Source organism: Vombatus ursinus, unplaced genomic scaffold, assembly GCF_900497805.2.
Source record: "Vombatus ursinus unplaced genomic scaffold, bare-nosed wombat genome assembly UNPS02014945.1, whole genome shotgun sequence".
Taxonomy (NCBI): Eukaryota; Metazoa; Chordata; class Mammalia; order Diprotodontia; family Vombatidae; genus Vombatus; species Vombatus ursinus.
Window position 1 is genome coordinate 1,981,208 of NW_020954723.1, and position 20,400 is coordinate 2,001,607.

Consider the following 20,400-nt stretch of genomic DNA (forward strand, 5'->3'; position numbering starts at 1 on the left):
AAACTACATAAATTATTCTCAAAAAATGGGGAATAAAACACAACCTCAAACTCCCTTTATGAGATAAATACAGACAAAACAAGTCATTTAAATTACATAAAATTGAAAGGCTTTTTTTTTTGCAAAAACAAAATTAGTTAAAATAGAAAGGAAATAATCAACTGCAGAAAAGGCTTGTTTCAAATAGTTCTGATAAAGGGTTAATATTCAAAATAAATGCACAACTAACAGAAATAAGTAAAACCAAAAGCACTCCCCAATAGATAAATGGTCAAAAAATATTAGAAACTTGTCAAAAGAAAACTACATAAGCTATTAAAAACCATATGACACTGTTTCAAATCATTAATAGTAACAGATATGAAAGTCAAAACAACTAGAACTTTGCATCATATCCAGCAAAATTAAAAAGATGATAAAAGACAGAAAGTCAATTTTGGAGAAGTTGTGGGAAGGCAGGCATACAAATGCACTACTGGAGAAGCTATGAATTGGTACAATTTGGAATTATGCGCAGCTCATGGCACATAAGATGCATCATGCATTTAATATGTATTATACAGTTAATAAATGCTTATTGCCTGACACATATCAAATATTCCAAACTAATGACAATAAAAATCCTTTAAAAATCTAAAGATGTGTTGGGGACTAATTTCAGGAAAAAGGGCAAGCAGAGACCTTGGAAATTTTTCATAAAACTCGGAGAGGAAAAACCAAGGTTGGGATGAGACAAGGCCTACAACTTGCAGGTGGAAGAATGTTCCTGAGAACCAAAACCTGACAGCATGAGATAAAAGCAAATAGGTATAAGAACAAAGACAACGTCTTTTTTCTGTCGAGTCACCTGAGAGGCAGGAAAAAAAATGTACTAGGTAGAAAAACTACAGATTCTTAATATGTATGACCTACTTTTGTGTCCCATGCCACTAGAACATATATTAATTTACTGTCATATTTTCAAATCTGTTTTAAATCCTTATCTACATAATGTCTCATTTAAGTCCATTTAATTCAATGCTAAGCCTCTATTTCACTACTGAATTTAAAACTATGTAACAGCAAATAGAGTAGAGCAAAAGGTTTGATTATTTCTGAAACTTAGTTTGATCTTTTTCCTTTAAAAAATGACCAGGAAAAAACTTGGCTTACAATTATTCTGTTCATGGAGAGTGAAAGTGTAAGACATATTAAGCACTAAGAATAACTAAGAATCCTAGGTTTTAGAACTCCAGGGGACTTTAAAACTTAATCCCAACCCCCACCACCAACACCCCTCAATTTAAAGCTAAGATCCAAAGAGGTTAAGGAGACTTGCCCAAAGTCAAAAAACAAGAGACAGAGTCAAGATTCAAACATGCGGGTCCTGATTTCAAACTGAACAATCTTTCTCCTAATAGGCAAGGGCTTATTTCAGTCCCATTAATGCTCCAGACCCAGCACCAATGAGTTAATAAAAATAAGAATGCTATTCTTTTTTCTAGTAAAAGGTTAATCTATTTAGATATGCCTTGACTTGGTAAATGTTGTTGTAATTTACACATACTGCTTGAGCTTTTTAATATGGGTCACCACATAGAACTATAAAGCTTAAAGGTGTTTTCCTTTTATGACAGAATTTTTTTTAATTAGGCTCATCATACAACATTTATTAAGTACCTATTCTGGGTCAGATGCTATGCTAAGCACTGGAGACACAAAGACAGAAAAAAAAAGTCCTACCCTCAAGAAGCTTACATTACCATTAAGAGGAAACAACAAACACACAAGTAAGCAAATACAAAGTAATTTCAGCACAGAGTACACGAAGGTACTAAAAAATAAGAAAAAGGGGTTTGTGGTTTGTTTGGGGTTGGGTTTTTTTGTTTGTTCGTTTGTTTTTTCTGGTAGGAATGTGTTGGCATGTCACCTGAGCCTTAAAAAAAAGATAGGGATTCTATGAGACAGAAGTAAAGAGATTTCATTCCAGGCCTCGGGGACAGCTTATGCAAAGTAATGGATGTAAAGAATAAAATATCAGGATCAGAGAACAAGGTAGCTGGAACACGGGAACACTGTGAAGTAGAGCAACGTTCAATAAGTCACGAAAAGGACACCAGAGCCAGACTGTGAAGGGTATTAAATGCCAGAGAAATGTGTATTCGATACTAGAAGCAATGGGAATCCATTGCAGGGGAGTGAAAAGGTTGGACCAGTGTTTTAGGAGTATCAGTTTGGCAGTTGTGAATCAAAAGAAGCAGAGAAGGGAGAGATCTGAGACTAGAAGGCCATTTAGGAAACTACTGCAATAACCAGCTGAGAAAGATGAGAATCTGAACTAAGGTGGTAACTCTGGGAGCAGAAAGGGGACTGAGATGTTGTAAAAGTAGAGCAGAAAAGACATGGCAACTGATTAGGGAAGAAAGCTGAAAGGAAACAGAATAAGAGATGACTGAAGGTGCAAATCTAGGAGACTAGAAGAATTGTGGTACCTTCAAAAGAAACAAAAGTCAGGAAGAAGAATAGGCTGAGGGGGGAAAAAAGATGATTTGTTTTGGACATGCTGAGTTTGAAATCCCTGTGGTACATATGGCATATACAAACGGAACAATAGAGAGTGATGTGGGATAAAGCTAGAAAGCTATAAGGGCTGGGATAGAACAGAAATCATTTGCACAGGGGCAGCAAGGTGGTACAGTGGATAAAGCTCCAGCCTCAAGAGTCTGGAAGACCTGTGTTCAAATTCGACCTCAGACACTTGACACTTACTAGCTCTGTGACCTTGGGCAAGTCACTTAATCTTGATTGCCTTGGTCCCCCTTACCCCCCAAAAAAGGAGAAATCATTTGCACAGAGATAAGTGAATCCATCAAAGGTGAAGAGATGATAATACATTATCATTATATAGTGCTTTGAGGTTTATAAAACACATTATACATACTATCTCATTTGATCTTTACAACAATCTTGTGAGGTAGGTGCTATTTTTATCTCCATTTTATAGATGAGAAAACTGAGTCTGAGAGTGTTCAATTTGACTTCCCAAAGCCACAGAGCTAGAGACAGACGAAGGAAAGAGAAAAAGATTCAAGTCAGAGCTTCCAGACCCACCCAGTCAGGCAGAAAGACATAGATGATCCAACAAAGAAAACTGAGAAATAAATGAAAAACAAAAGATGGCAAAGAAAGGGAACAAGCCGGGAGGAAGGAAAGGTAAGAGAAGAATACAAGGGTGAGGATTAACTCAGAGGTTTCCAACCCAGATGACTGGAAGGATGGTAATTGCATCCTTAACAAAAATAGGGATGTTAGAAAAAGGGTGGTTGAGGTGACGGGAGATAATAGATATTTTCTGCAGGTCTAGCTTCCATGAAGTTTTTCCTGATATCACCTAGCAAAAGGTTATTTCTTCCTCCTCAAATTTTCTTAAGGCACTGTATCTGAATCTCTCTTTTGCCCCATCACACCTTACTATATTTACTTGTGTACATATCACTCCTGTATGAAAGCAGCATGGTACAGTGAAAACATCACTTAATTTCTAATCAGGAGCTGGGTTTGAAACCTGGGTCTGACACTCCCTGTGATACTTTAACCTCTGGAACTATACCATGTCCAGCACATAGCTGGAATTCTTGAATTCGTTAGGAAATCACCTTTAAGATGATACCAAAGATTTAAGGATAGAATTATCACCTTTTTAGACCAAATACCCAACGGAGTTGTTCAGATCAACAACTTCAGGCAAAACAATAAAGCCAAATCCCAGAAACTTCATAAAAATAAAAGAAAAATGAACACTGAACTAGGAATAAGGAAACTTGGGTGTCAGTCCCAATCCTACCATGATCTTACTAATGACTAACTTAACCACTCACTCTGGGCTTCAGTTTTCCCATCACAGAATGTAAAGTTTGAGCTAGATGATCTCTGAGGCCCTTTCCAACTCTAAATCCTATGGTCTCAAAATACATTACTTGAAATATTGACTTTTAAATGACTATAGCCTGACGTTTTCTAAAGTATTTTCCTCAAACAATGTATTTAACTTAACTGCATGATACCCGCATACCAGATATACATATATATACACATATATATACACATATATATATACATATATAATACTGGATTCCAGTATTACAAGTGTAAATAATAAAAAAACAACTCAAACAATAAGATGACAAAGATGACAGAAGTAGTTCTGTCTCTTCAGTTTGGGGATAAACAACATTTAAAGGAATAAGGAGGTGTGGAAAAGGAAAACAGTCTGATATACGATTCAAGTTGTTTTAACTTGTGACTAATCTTCCTAACTATACTCAGGACAGCTGTCATCCTTCAAACACCAATAGCTGTTCCAGCAAAATATAACAGTAAAGATCTTCAGTATTTTTGTAATTCTACCAAAGAGACTGGGTAAATAAATCCTTTGTGGACTAAGAGAGACCAAGTGTGCCATAATGGGAGATTTTTGTTTTACCATGATTTGATGCAATTCATCTATGTGTCAAAATGTTAATAAGCAGGGAAGAAGGAAGGCAGGCCATTTACTGAGTGCTGCTATGTGCTAGGAACCAGTCTAAGCAATAGGGATACAAAAATAAACAAGCAGGATAGTCCCTGCCTTCAATGAACTTACATGCTAATGAGGAAATGTAATCGTCTCTGGCAAGATAAGGTAAAAAAGTTCGCCTAACAGACCTGGAGGACCCAGGTCAGAGTCCAAGGTTGCAATGGGATGAGCATATTGGCCAGATGACAGGAGGTACAGTAAAGAGTGATAGCAGGCAGCAGCATGGAAGCCTCATCTTCATTAAGGTAAGGTAAAAACTCACTCAGCAGCGGCCTAAACAGAATCTCTGTTGGTTTGTCCATTTCCAACCAATTAACCTCTGCTGGTTTGGCAGTATTTCTAAATGCCCTATCCTTGTCCACCTATGAATATGAACTAATCTCTTCGACTTTCTCAGACTAAGAAAATGGACTATGCATAAAGTTTAATCCAGATTAAGGTAACTGATAAAAACCCTAGAGAATCAGCAAAAAAACTAATTAAGAAAATTAATATTTCAGTAAAGTTACAGGCTTCAAAATACCCTCCCCCCCAACAAAAATTCTACATAGCTACATAACAAGAACCAGAGTCAACAGTAAGGAAAGTCCCCATTCAAAATAAGTACAAAATGCATGATATATCTACCAAAAGAACTCAATAACTTTATAGTTACACTTACAAAATGTTCCTTAAAGAAATAAAGAACTTAAACAGTGAGAGGAACAATGCTCAAGTCTGGGACAAGTCAATAAAATAAAAATAACAATACTTAATTTACAGATTTAGTCCTACCAAACTGTCAAAAGAATACTTTACAGAGCTAGATCTAAGATATCAAGGAAAGTAGAGAAAAAACGTTAGAAACTAATGGGAAATGGCACTTCTAGACCTTGATCTCTTTTAAAAAGTAGTAATTATCAAAATCACTTGGTACTACTTTAAAAAAAAAAGGAAAGTAGATCAGTGAAACAGATTAAACAAGCAGAAATAACTGAATCCTATAACCAAATATTTGATAAATCTGAAAATAAAAATTACCTAGGAAAGAACCACTGTAAAAACCACAAAGCAGTCTGAAAAAAATTAGGTTTAGAATACCACAATAAAATCAAAATGGATGTGACCAGATTATTAAAAATTACACTGTAAAAAATTCTACAAAAGAAGATTATATATACTGCTCACAGCTATTGGTAGGGGGTAAATTTTGAACCAAGTTAGACATGGGGCAATTACAAAAGATAAAATACTTAAGTTTGATTACATTAAATTAAAAAGCTTCTGCACAACTTTGTTGTGAAGCCAACTTTGTTGGCTGTGCAGCCAACAAAGGAAGCAGTCAAGTGGGGAAAAATATATTAAATATCTGATACATATTTGATATCTGGTTAAATATCTGATCTCCTAGATACATAGACAACAAGACAACCACATGAGATCAAAAGCTATTAATAAGTAGTAACCTATTAATTTGTAGATACATTACAATATTTATAATTTATTATGTCTACATACATTATTTACAATTTGTATATGTAAGCTTCATCTTTGAAACATTATATTTTTATCGATGCCCTGCTTTTATCACTACTCAGTGAGTCTTTTAGAAAGGTGAAAAAGGTAGTTTAGCAAAACTTAACCATGTCTGACAGTGTATGTGACATGTGTCACATCGATAGCCCCTCACTTTTACAATGAAGGAGGAAGGTGTTTTTTTTTTTTATTTTTTAAATTTCTCAATTAATGAAAAAAAAATTTTAACATTCTTTCTTAAAATTTTGAGTTCCAAATTCTCTCCTTCCTTTCCTCTCCCCCCTACCTTTGAGAAGGCAAGCAATTTGCTACAGATTATACATGTGCAGTCATGCAAAATGTATCTTCCCATGTTGCAAAAGAAAAAAAAGTAAAAAAGTATGCTTTGATCTGCATTCAGACTCCATCAGCTCTTTCTCGGAAGTGGATGGTATTTTTCCTAAGTCCTTCAGAATTGTCTTGGATCACTGTATTGCTGAGAATAGCTAAATCATCCATAGTTGATCATCATACAATATTGCTGTTACTATGTACAATGGTCTCCTGGTTCTGCTCACTGTACTTTGCATCAGTCCATATAAACTTTCCCATGTTTTTCCTCAAAGTATCCTGCTCTTCATTTCTTATAGCACAATAGTATTCTATCACAATCATATACAACAACTTGTTCAGTCATTCCCCAATTGATGGACATCCCTTCAATTTCCAATTCTTTACCGCCACAAAAATGCTGCTATAAATGTTTGTGTACACATAGGTCCTTTTCCTTTTTCTTTGATCTCTTTGGGATACAAACCTACTAGTGGTATTGCTGGGTCAAAGAATATGGTGCATTTTTTTTCAATGCTTGCCCAGGATCAAGCATGATCGTTATGATTATACAGTATTCAGTTTCATTTTGTCATTCTATTTACATTGTTGTAGTCATTATGTATAGTTTTCCTGGTTCTGTTTACTACATTCTGCACCAGTTCATATAAGTCCTCCATTAAAACAGAAACTCACTGCAAGCAGGGATTGTTTTCAATCTTTATACCTGTATCCCTAGCACTGAGCACAATGTCTGGTATACAGCAGGCACTTAATAAAGTTTTGCTGACTGATTGATATTTCTCTTAATTCTTTCCTATTTGCTATTTCTTACATCACAATGTTGTGTTATATTCACATACCACAATTTGCTTAATCATTCTCCAATTGACAGGCACTTTATTTCCAATTCTTTGCTAACACAAGAAGTATTGCTGCAAATATTGCTTTAAAAACAGCATCTTGGGCCAGCTAGGTGGCGCAGTGGATAGAGCACCGGCCCTGAAATCAGGAAGACCTGAGTTCAAATCCGGCCTCAGACCAACCACTTGACATTTACTAGCTGTGTGACCCTGGTCAAGTCACTTAACTCCAATTGCCTAAAAATTAAAAAAAAATACCCAACATCTTTATGTCTTTAACCTCCTTGGGACATTTTAGTCACTTTCTTAGCATCATTATACATTGGACTAATTCATCACTCCACCAGTGTATTATAGAAGAGGCTTCATTTTTTGAAAGGTATATTCTCAAATATTCAAATGGATCTGTCATCTTACCAATTCCAGAGTTCCTTCTACCAATGAAGACTGCAACCTACTGCAATGCCTAGGCAAATGTCATCCATATGCTCCCAAAAGTTCACCAAAGAAGGTCCACCCAACATGCTGGAAGTCTGTCTCCCTTCCCTTTCTTCTGACGTGATAAAGGCATACCAATGGAGCATTTCACCCACCCACCATGCCCTAATCTAGCCACACGACCTGCCCATCTTCTCTTTCTACTATATAATGATGACATCCTTTACTCCTGTTCTTCTTCAAAGTTCCTTCTTAGTTATAAGATGCAACCTGCTCAAAACCACCAGGTATCTTTCTTCCACTGTCCTCTGTATAATGCTCATCTTTAGTTTTTTGGAACCACTGGTCTTCCAAGTTACCATACAGCAATATCAGCAAAATATCTATATTGAAAAGAGAGGCCTTTGAAGCTTTGAAAAATTGGCATCAAAGTGCGTTGCAATCCAGCCTCTTCTCTCTCTTGTCTTCACCTCCGAGTCCAAACCACTAGTCATCTATACCGTCTATCCAAATTATCAATACCGTTGGACAATAGCTGGGGCTCATAACCTGGGATTAATGAACTTGATTTTACTGTTCTTGCAACACTGGTTTCCTCTGTAATCTAATCAATGTATTTGATTTTATGGACTTAAAAACATTATTACAAGAAAGGATCTATAGGTGTGACCAGACTGCCAAAAGAACCCATAACACAAAAAAGATTAAGAATTTTTTTCGTAGGATTATCCATTCAGATACAAACTTAAGTAGTACATGTCCTTCTAGTTGATCTTTCTTCTGTAGATGGTCAAGCCAAATTCCTATTTACAAACCTCTTCCAAAAAGAATCAGTAATGTCTTGGGACCTGATACAATCAATACAGTATCATTTGCGACAGGAGCTCCTGGAAGACCTCACCATCCACAAGGAATCCCTCCTTAATTGAGACTCTGTGTTAGATCTTCTCCATCACAAACTCAAATATTTTTGATGAACATAGAGGATGTTTAGTATCAGAGAGTCATGGAAATGGATTATTTCTGTTGTTACATCTTCCAAAGAATTGATTTGGGTGTTAATTTTGCAGCTACCATAGAAAATTGATGATGTGATCATGTTATTTAGCAAAGCTAATTGAAGCTGATACTTGTGAAGTCACTGGAAAGTGAAAAATCTTTAATGTGAAAAGATAATCTTGAGTATAAGGAAGATATATCAATGACTATTAGAAAGTAAACAACCATGACCCTCCCCCCAAACTGGCAATTTAGACATTTTAACTAAACAGGTTTATTCTAGAATTTTTTAATTACTTTAAGAAAAACAAAATTAGATGCATTAATTTATCTTAACCAATTTATTTTTAAAAATTCCTTTTTGGTGGATTTTAGAGGCTAGTTCAGCTGCATCAACATGAAAATTTTAAAATATTATGTAGTTAATCTACTCCTAACCGAGAAAAGAAACATTACATTTTCCTGCTTTTTTTCAATTCTCCAACAACTTCCTAAGAATGAATTGGTGAAAGATGCTGCTATTAAAAATTCAATTACCACTTCAATTATTCTGCTATATCAAAGTACTGGGCTACCCTAACTAATAAGTTAACTGGTTTCAAGAAAGTACAAGTTGAAAATATGAAGTTAAAGCTGTTATAAGAAGCACTTAGCTCCATGAAAATAGTATATTACCTTACAAAGAATTTTCTAATAGGGTTTAGTTATTATCTATTAATGAAGTTACTGGGAAGTGGAATATGCCTGAACTTTGGTGATTTCAAACATTTCATTAGTGTAGCTTACTTTAAAATCTTGTCAGCAAAAATCTGGTTGTTTCCTATGTCTTTTAGTTGCTATTATAAAGTATTACCACCGTTACCACCAACTTCTCCTCTACAATTAACAGATTCTTCCAAGCCCTAAACACTGAAAATAATGTCAAGAAAATAACCTAGAAATGACAAGCAATCCTCTATCACAAAAATTATGTTTAAGATACTACATGAACTACCCAAAGTCTATGTAATTAAAAGTTATAATCTCGGTTCCATAATGGTATCATCAGGAATACAATTTAAATTTTAATTAAAGGAGTGTTTTTAAGGATTTTTTAAAATAAATTTTAACACTTTTAAAAATCATTTTTGGCCTAATTAAAGTAAATGTCTCTTAAAACTTTGCTCTTTTTTGTTCCATGGACCCCTATGGCAGTCAGGTGATGCCTACGGACCTCTTCTCAGAATACTTGTTAGGTCCATTCAAAATTGAAAGAAATGCAAAATCTCAATTTGGAGGTTGGTGAAGACAAAGACAAAATGTTTTCCCGCTCAAGCTCATGGATGCCCTGAAATCTATCCACTCAGCCTAGTGGGAGTCTGTGGATCCCCAGTTAAGAATTCATGCCTTTAGAGATAATTTTGTCCAACCACCTCAGCTTGCAGATGAATGAAGTGAAGCCTGGAAGAACTACGTAACTACCTGTATGATTTGGTAGTAAGTAGCAGAGCTATGTTTTAAACTAAAGTCATCTGAGCCAAATCCAGTATTCCTTTCTGTTGAACCATAAATTAATGCTATACATATATATACGTACTATGATAATACAGAAACATATTTTCCAATATACCAGAGCTATACACAAAACAGAGTTTCTGCTCATGGAGCTCTTGCTCTTTCTGCCATTCCTGCTCCACCTAATTTCTATCTAGCCTTCATGTTCAAACACTACCCCTCCAATGAAGCCTTCCAAGACAGAAATACTCTCTCCCTCCTCTGAACACCCAAAACACTTTTTTCTCCCTTTCTTAATACACTTTTAAATGTTACAGTTTATTATAGTTTAAATAACTATATAATCTCCCTTCCCACCCCAGATTACTAAAGAGCAAGTCTGTAATTGTTGTTCAGTCATGTCTGACTCTGTGACACCCCCTTTCAGAGTTTTCTTGGCAAAGATAATAGAGAAGTGGTTTGCCATTTCCCTCTCCAGCTCATTTTACAGATGAGGAAACTGAGGCAAACAGGGCTAAATGCCCAGGATCATATAGCTAGTAAATATCTGAGGTCAGGATTTGAACTCCCAGGTCTTCCTGACTCCAGGCCCCTCACTGCCCTAGGCTGGAGAGCAAGTACTGTGTAAGTATGAATAAATTAATAATGTCTTATTCATCATCATGTAACATCTACTACAATGCCTTATCAAAAGTTAGGCACACATACACAAATATAAATCAACAAATAATTGTTCTAGGACTTAGAGATGGAAGGAACCTTAGAGAAAAGATAGTTCAACTCCATGTCATTTTTTACACATAAGTAAACTGAGGCCCACAGAGAAATGACCTGTTTCAAATCACCCAAATCCATTGGCTCCAAATCCAGAACACTTACCCTTAATTTATATGCTTCTAAATGTGTATTCTGTTCAGAACTACTACTAGTGATGAATTACAATTTCAGTTTTTCTCTTCCTGTATGTATAATCCTGGCCACTTTCAGGATCAATCAATGTTCAATTCAATGGGCATTTGGGGAGGGGGTTGAAATCCGACCTATAATTGCACTGGTATAGGGAACTCCTTGGGAGGAAAATCTCAGTACCAGTACAGATCAATACCTGCTCTGCAACTTAAGAGTTTCACAAGGTTGCAGCACAGAGATTAAATGACTTTGCCCCAGGGTCACACACACCTCTATCTACTATGTCTTGCTACTTCTCTCAATAAACATTTAATAAGCATCTACTATATACAAGACACTATAGCAGAAACTCTTTTGGTGCTAGCCAAGAACTGGAAACTAAGTGGGTGCCCATCAGGTGGAAATGGCTGAAAAAATGATGATATATGAATGCAAATGACTACTATGTCAGTCTAACAATTACATAGGATAATCTCTGTAAAACACTTAACACAGTGCCTGACACATAATAGGTACTTAAAAGTATTTCCTTCTAGGGAAGGCTAGGTGGTGCTGTGGATAGAGCACTGGCCCTGAAGTCAGGAGGACCTGAGTTCAAATCCAGCCTCAGACCAAACACTTGACATTTACTAGCTCTGAGGCCCTGGGCAAGTCACTTAATCCCAAATGCCTTAAAAAAAAAAAAAAATTTCCTTCCTCCCTAAGAAAAGATGAAGAGGACAGTTACAAAGAAATATGGGAAAATGTGTATGAACTAATGCAAAGTAAAGTGAGCAGATCCAGGAGAACACTTTCTACTCTTAGAACAATACTGTTAAAACAAATAATTTTGAAAGACTTAAGAACTCTGATCAATACAATAACAAACCATGATTCCAGAGGACCAATGAAGAAGACTGCTGCCCACCTCCTGACAGAGGCAGCTAGGTGGTACAGTGGCTAGAGCACTGCCCTGAAAGTCAAGAAAGCATGAATTCAAATCCAACCTCAGGCACTTACTAGCTCTGTGACCCCCTATAAGTCACTTTAACCTCTGCCTGTTTCAGTTTCTACATCTGTAGAAAGGGAAAAATAATTGCACTTACCTCCCAGGATTGTTGTGAAGATCAAATGATGTCATCGTAAAGCATTTAACACACTGCCTGGCACAAGTTAAGTGCTATATAAATATTAATTACTATACACTAAATATTCAGAATGAAAGACACATTTTTAGACATGGTCAATGTCCAAGAGTTTTGTTTTTCTCCCCCACCACTCCCAGAAGAGAGATTGAATAATTGAAAAAAATTTTAATTTAATACCAATAAAGAAGACTACTGCCCACTTCCTGACAGAAACAACCAGGTGGCACAGTGGACATAGTGCTGAGCCTGGAGTCAGAAGGATTCACCTTCCTGAGTTCATATCTGGCCTCAGATACTTACTAGCTGGGTGACCCTAGGCAGGTCCCTTAACCATGTTTGCCTCAGTTTCCTCATCTGGAAAATGAGCTGGAGAAGAAAAAATGGCAAACCACTCCAGTATCTTTACTTAGAAAACCCCAAATGGGGTCATGAAGAGTAGGACATGACTGAAATGACTGGACAACAAAGAGATAGGTAGTTGGTCTCCCCTCAATGGTCTGCCTAAAAAAGTAGTAGGTCTTCAAGCAAAGACTGAAGACTTGTCTAGCATGTTGTAGAGGAAATTTTTACTGCTTTCCAACTCCAGTAACTTTTGATTGTGAACATAAATTATTGGTGTCTAATGGGAAAAATAAGAAAAGTATACAAATGGCTATAATAAAAGGCAGAATGTACATAAGAAGTACACAAAGTGCTATGGAAATTCATTTGGGAGGTGCTTCTTGATTTTCAATAAATGAGAAAACATAATCAAATTTCACTGAAAAATAAATCAAAGTCAACTTACTCTTAAGTTCACATCACCTTTCAAAATAGCCACAAAACTTTTACTACAAACCCAAAACTTTATGTAATTTATGTAAATTCCCTAAGTCTTCCCATTTTGAATGACTCTTTACTAAAAAGCTATTCAATAGTTGAATAATTACATAATTTTTACACATTCTAACATTAAAAATTGTCCAATCTCTACTATGTGACCCATGTGGTAAAACTTTTCCATTTCAGACTCAGTATAACCAAAATGTATCTTCTCCACTTAAATCTGATCTTTCTCTTATTATTTTGGTTAATGGCACCAATCACATAACCTCTCTGAACCTAGTTTCCCCAAAATCTCCTTCCCTCTGAGGAATAAGGGGGTTAAAAAAAAGGAAAGGGGGGGAGGGTAATTGAGCTAGAACACTGGATTATAGATTTCTAGCTGGAGGGGACCTTGGAAGCCACTGTGACAAACTCATTTTACATAAAATAATCTCTAAAATCACTTTTAGCTCTAAATTTGCATTACCTTCCCAGGTACCCAGCCTCAAAACTTCAGATTCATCTTTGATTCCCCCTTTTCTCTCACTCCCAACTGGCCCATGTCCAATTACTTCTCTGTTAAGCCCTAGCCACCCTACCTCTTCATTCTGTATGTAGATGTCCTTTTTCCATTTCCACTCCAACCACTGAATTCAGACCCTCATTACCTAATGCTTGAACTACTTTAACAGCTTCCTTTATAAAACTGGTTTCTCTACTTCCGGATTATCCCAGCCCAGCCCACCCCCATCCTCTGCCCTTTAAACTATGCCATAGACTATATAACCTTCCTCTGAGGGTTACAAAACTATTACTTCCCTGATATGACCATTGAGAGCTAACTACTGCCTACCAAATAGCAATAACCATTCTCCAATTAATAAATGATCAAAGACTATGAACAAGAAGTTTTCAAAAGATGAAATCTAAGACATCAATGACCATGTGAAAAATTCTCCAAATCACTAATAATTAGAAAAATGGAAATTAAAGCAGCTCTGAGGTTGCTCTCATATACCATTCTCATACATCAGACTGGCAAAGTTGACAAAAAAAGGGGAGGGATTTTTGGTAAAACAAGCACATTGATATACTACCTAATGGAGATATGAATTGGTCCAACATTCCTTAAAGCAATATGTGTTCAGGGAGGACTAGTACCTCTGGTGGGAGGGCTTGCTAAACCCTTTTCAGGGCTGCTCATCCACCTTTGGTGTCCACCTGTAATCCAACTCTCACCTGTGGCTCCAAGAAGCTGCAGTGGTCACACCCCAGTAAAACCCTCTAAACAGATGGGCTAAACCAGGTTCAGGGTAACCAACAGGCCTCAAAACCACTGGTGAGTTAGGGGAATGTCTCCCCAAAAATGTGAAGACCCTCCCGCCCCACTCACCCCCAAAGAATGGGTGGATGAGAACAATCTGTCCTAATGGCCATAAAGGCAGCTGAAGCTGGCATTGTGGAGTGCTTAAAGCTTGATCAGACATTTAAGACAACAAGGTCATTCACTGCGTCCTGGGCCATCACCACTCATCTCGACTTTTATCTCACTACTAACCTTCGATGACTCTGGAAGAAAGAGTGAGGTGGACTACTTTGCGCAACTCTGCCTCACTTAAATCCAATTCTGAGAAAGTCAAGATATCACCCAGTTATACCACTGGTCCTCTTCAAAAACAAAGGATGGAACAACAACAAAGCAATTTGGAACTACGCCCCAAAGTCACCAATCTGCACTTATCCTTTGACCTAGCCATCTCACTGATTCTACCTATACTCAAAAAAGATCAAAGAAAAAAGGAAAGAACCTATTTGTACAAAAACATTTATAGTCGATCTTTCTGCAGTGAGAAAAAAAACTAGAAATTAAGAGGGGGTACCCACCAACTAGGGAACAGGCTGAACAAATTATGTCATATAAATGTAATGAAACAGTACTGTACAGTAAGAATACTATTTATAGCTAGTATTTATGTAGTGCTTAAGGTTTGCAAAGTGCTTTAGTTATCTCATTTAATCCAAACAACAACCCCCATTTCACATATAAGGAAACTTGAGGCTGAGAAGGGTTAAGAAATCTGCCCAGGGTCACAAAGCAAATAAATGTCTGAATCAGGATATGAACTCAGATCTTCCTGCCTCCAATTGGGTCCAAAGAGATGGTTTCAGAGAAATATGAAAAGATTTGTACGAACTGATGCAGAATAAACTGAGCAGAGCCAGGAGAATAATTTGTACCAGAGGTTTCCCAACTTATTTGGCCTACACCCCCTTTTAAAAAAAAAAATTACTCAGTGCCCCCATGAAAATCTACTTCCTTTAACTTTTTAACAGTTTTTTCTTAATTTGCATCATTTGAAAAATGTATAAAATATTTTTTAAATGATGCATCTTAAATAATTTACTATAAATTTTGGGGGGGTTTTCTTGCACTGAAATTCTGATGATGCAATATTGCATCATATAACCATACAATATCATACTGTAAACAAGTCATTACATGTACATATTCCTGCCAATGCATGCTGGACTTCCCAAAGATGCACAACACACCCACTTGTTAAGACCTGATCACTGATCGGTTATAACCTGCACTTTGTGTCTTTATTCAGAAAATAATGTAATCACTACAACTGTAACTGCTACACAACAGATGAAACATGTACAAATGTTTTTTCAAAATTTTCTTATCTTTTCTTCTTTCTTTATGCTTCCACCACCCCCTTATTTTTATTCAATGCCCCCCAATTATACCTGAAGCTACTAACCAGGCCCCCTCTATCGTTCCAGTGCCCCCCAGAAGGCAGTCTCACCCTACTTTGGGAACCTATGATTTATATCATAACAATACCACAAAGACAAACAGCTTTGACAGACTTAAAAACCCTGATCAATGAAATAACAAATCATAATTTCAAATAATGAAACATGCTATCCACCTCCTGACAGAGAAGTAATGGACACAAGATGCAGAATGAGAAATATTTTTGGACATGGCCAAAGTAGGAATTAGTTTTGCTCCACTACGCATATTTGTTACAACCATTGTTTTTCTTCCCCTTTTTTTTTTAACCAATGGTTGCATGTAGGAGCGAGAAAAAATAAGTGTTTTGTTTGAAAATTTTTAAAATAAAAAATAATTTTAAAAAATAAAGATGGAACTCTTTAGTCTTGCATTTAGACTCTCCACAACTTATTTTCTAGCCATATGTCTGGTGTACTTTCCTATACTTTACTGAATTCAAACTGGTCTTTTCACTATGCTTTCCTACCTTCTTGTCTTTGTTTAGTTATTCCCAATTCCTGGATTTCCCTCTCCTTCAGTTTTTCCTTCTCAGTCTCCTTTGCTGGATCATCAGCCCTATCACATCCCCTAACTGTGAGTGTACCCCAAGGTTCTATCTTGCCCTGGCCCTACACCCTCTTCTCTCTCTACATTCTCTCTTGGTATATCATCAACTAATCTCTGCTAAATGAGACTGGAGAGGAGGACAAGGAGATAAATACTGAAACTGAAATTAAAGGCACAGTTTTTAGTGTTCATTCTACAGAATTCTCTGAAAACACGCCGTGGATTTGTACCACAAATTTAATTATCATCTTTATGTAGATGACTTACCAGATCTATACATCCAGTCCTATTCTTTCCCCTGGGGTCTAGCACAGCAGCATTAATAGGATATTTCAAAACAGATGTCCTGCAGGTATCTCAAACTCAATACATCCAAATCAGAACTCATTATCTTCTTCCCTCCCATGAAACCCACCCATTAATGAAATTTCCTATTTCTGCTAAGGGTACCATCATTCTTCCAGTTACTCAGATTAACAACCTGGACTGCTCAAGTACTCATCCCATTTAACCAATCAGTTACCAAATCTTGATTGTTCTTAAATCTCCCATATATGTCCCCTTTTCTTTACTTTACTTACACAGCCTCCACCCTAGCTCAGACCTTCATCACTTCTCACCTAGATTATCACAATAGCCTCCTGTTTGGTCTCCTTGCCTTGATTCTCTTCTAAAGCACTTATGTTTACTCTACAGTAACGTGCACTTTCTTTCCACTCCTTCTCCTCTTCTTGCACCTGCCTCTTTGCTTAGTGCTCCACAGCCTCCAACCCCCAACAACAACAAAAAAAACTTAAAAAGGAAAAACTTCAAATGAAAGCAGAAGGGAGAGACCTTCACTGCTGCTGCTGCCTCAGGATGGGGGGGGGGGGGGCTCAAGACCTCCTGAACCCAGAGAAGAGACCTTTGTCTCTCTTGCCCACTGTGTCCCTGTATCTTGTCTTCCTTCTCTCTTCACTCAGGTACTGCATGTCTGTCCCCAAGAGCCCCCACATGTCACCAGTCCTTAGTCCTCTCTTGTCTGTACCCATGTCTGGCTCTCATTTGTCTGCCTCCCCCAACTTCCTCTGGTCTCTGGCCTTGCCAGCCCCCTGCCCCCTCCCTCTACAGGCAGGAAGCCCCTTTCCTTCCTGACTCCCTCCCCCACCGCATAAGTAAATTGGCATTATGTAAAAATATGTAAAAATCACTTTATGTAGGTCTGAAGACCAGTCCACTTACATAAAGCAAGAATAGTCAGTGACCAGTCCACTTTATGTAAAGTAAGAACTGATTGTATTCTCCTTCTCCCTCCCTTTTCTAATCTCATTTAACAGAATTTGTTAATTAGGCCAATCGACTTGACCTCGGTAATCACAGAGACTGGGAGCAGTTAATTTATGGAACGCTTTGTCCTAGGAAGACATTCACTAATCCACATATATGACTCAAAAAGTTGTTTTCAACTTGTGATTTTTCTGGATATATCTGAAAAAGCTCAAAGATTCCCTGTGTTAATCCTAAACTGAACTGTTCATGCCCCATCAGAAATATCTATAAAGTCACAATTAGAAAGATAGCAAATATAGCTCTTTGCCAAACAAATTATTCTTTTTCCTAATTGCTGAATATTAGAGAATACACAGCAATGAAGTACCAATGGGACTCAAGTAAAAAAAAAAAAGTGGTTAAAATTATATAACTGTACATACAATAAATCTGCAATGTAAAAGGGCAAACAAAAAAGTCCTTGAAAAACAAATCATTTTAATAATAGTTATAATAATGACAATTAGGCTTTTCACCTCAAACTTCCACCCAATATTGTCACTGAATACAAAATAAGTTTCAACAAAATAAAAGCCTTATGGAGAATCTCATTTTTTAACCTGAAATTTAAAGAAATTATCACTTTTCTTCTAATAATAGAACTGAACTCTCTGGGAAATAAACCATAATGTCAAACCTAAAAAGATAGCAAAATATACATTTAACCCTTCCTAGTGTCAGTAGCCTAACAGGTTGTTGCTTAATCTTTTAGCATTTCTTTAGGTCCACAAAGAGCTACCAACTTGGGGAAAATATAGTTTTAGGAAAACACACCTCAAGAACAAAGTTAACATTTCACATCTTACTTTCCTCTCCTACCTTCCAGTTACTAGGCCAAAATTATTTTTAAAGTATCATCTCTTTCACCATACCCTAATGCCCCACCCTAATCTAGGGTGTCAAAAAAAAATCACCTAGAGCTGTCAATGATAATAGAGCTAAAAAAACAAGAGCTTTAAGAAGTTAATCAAAGATAAATTCTGCAACAGGCAGTACTCTCCACTTCCAGCAGGTAAAAGGCCTTGAAACAACCCAAACAAATCTCCTTAAACACCATTCAAATGATCCTCCTCAGGCTAGGCATGTAAACACAAGAGTCAGGAGGAAGCGTGAGAAAGGGTGTGATTTTTAAAGAGACATTGTAAAGGTAAAGTGCCAGATTTTAACCTACTACCTTTAAAATGAGCAAATACAGCACATGGATCCAAAGGACTCACAAATATATTTTAAACACGAGTGCACGCTCTTCCCAGTACTTGGGATTGGTTAATGGGGGGAGGGGAAAATGGAAGGGTAGATTCTCTTCCCAGGGAGGGCTTTAGACGAGAAGGGACTTCTGGTAAGGGGCAGAGGAGCCAAGAGCAGGCCAAAGAGAAAGCCAAAGTCCCCGAGAGGAAATGCCGAATCTTGGCCGGGTGGGGGGAGGGGGAATGATCATCCGCTGAAGATGCTGAGCACTTGGGCCCGTTCGCTGGGATTCGCCTCGGTGGGATGCCAAGAGTGTGGAGGCCCCGATCCAGGAAGAGCGTGCCTAGTGGCACAGAGGGGGGGGGGGGGGGGGGGGGGGCGGTCTCCTAGCCCTCCTTTCCTCCTCCAGGTCACCCAATTCTGTAGGTAGACTGAGGAGAGAGGAGCCTGGAGCAGCAGCGCCAGGAAAGGGAAGCGTGGGAGAGCGGGATGAGTAGTCAGGCTCCAGGAGAAGGGGCAGCGATGGCGGGGATCCTTGCTCCCTCTAATGGGGGAAAAGGGGCGGACACAGGCGGGGGTCTCCCTAAGGGAGAAGGGGCTGCGATTTGGGGGGGGGTTGCCCGAAAGGGGGAGAAGGGGTAGAGGTAGGGAGGGGGCATAAAATGGAGAGATGAGACAAGTAGAGGCAGGGGTCTCCCTAAGAGGGGAAAGATGGGGCAGCAATGGGGGTGTCACCCTAAATGGGAAGATGCAGCGATGGGCGGACTGCCCTAAATGGGAAGGGGCAGCGATGGGAGGGGTGGAGTTCTCTAAAGGGGAAGAAGAGGCAGGCAAAGGCAGGGGTCGCCCTAAAGGGGGTGAAGGGGCGAGGGTCCCCCAAGGGGGCCGAGCAGCGACGGCGGGGGGCCGCGACCAGGGCCGGGACGCGCCCCCACCCCCACGTCGGGCCGGCCGGGCACAGTCACAGTCGCACGCGCACACGCGCACACACTCGCTCACACTCACCATGTAGAGGGTGAAGGGCAGGCCGAGCAGGAACAGCCACAGGTAGAGGTGCAGCGCGTTCACGAAGGTGCCTTGGTGCGGGTCGTAGTACCAGCCGCCGCTGAGCGCGGCCCACACCCCCTGCCGGAGGATCTGCAGCGTCTGGGACCCCATCCCCGCCCGCCCGCGCCCGCGCCCGCCGCGGCCCCCGTCTATCCCCCTTCGGAGCGCGGGGAGATGGGACCGGCGCCGCCGCGGCTGAGGCTGCTACTAGTGCCGGAGGAGGAGGAAGAGGAGGAGGAGGAGCCCGGCCTGCGGAGGGCCGCCGCCGCCGCCGCCGCCATCTTGTCCCCTAGCACCCCGAGCGGGGCCCCCGCCGCCACCGGCCGGCCGCCAGCGCCCCCGGGCCCCGCCCCTTCCCCGGCCCGGGCCCCGCCGCCAGGACCGCGACCCAAGCCCCCGCCAGTCGCCCTCCGGCTCGCTCGCTCTCTAACGGGGTGAGAGGAAGGCCCAACCCGACAGAGCCGCACCCCCTCCGGCTCCGCCCCCTCCTCC

The 20,400-nt window shown here is 39.0% G+C and overlaps 1 protein-coding gene across 4 annotated transcripts in view; it reads right to left on the reverse strand.

Annotated features, from left to right (window-relative positions):
- Positions 1–20,019, reverse strand: part of LOC114029979 (pecanex-like protein 1) — a 238,611-nt gene extending 218,592 nt beyond the window's left edge. For all 4 annotated transcript variants that reach the window (XM_027844629.1, XM_027844628.1, XM_027844627.1 and 1 more), the window contains exon 1: positions 19,867–20,019. In XM_027844629.1, coding sequence (XP_027700430.1) covers positions 19,867–20,019 — 153 coding nt within the window. The remainder of the gene's footprint in view (positions 1–19,866) is intronic.
- Between the last annotated feature and the right edge of the window lie 381 nt (positions 20,020–20,400).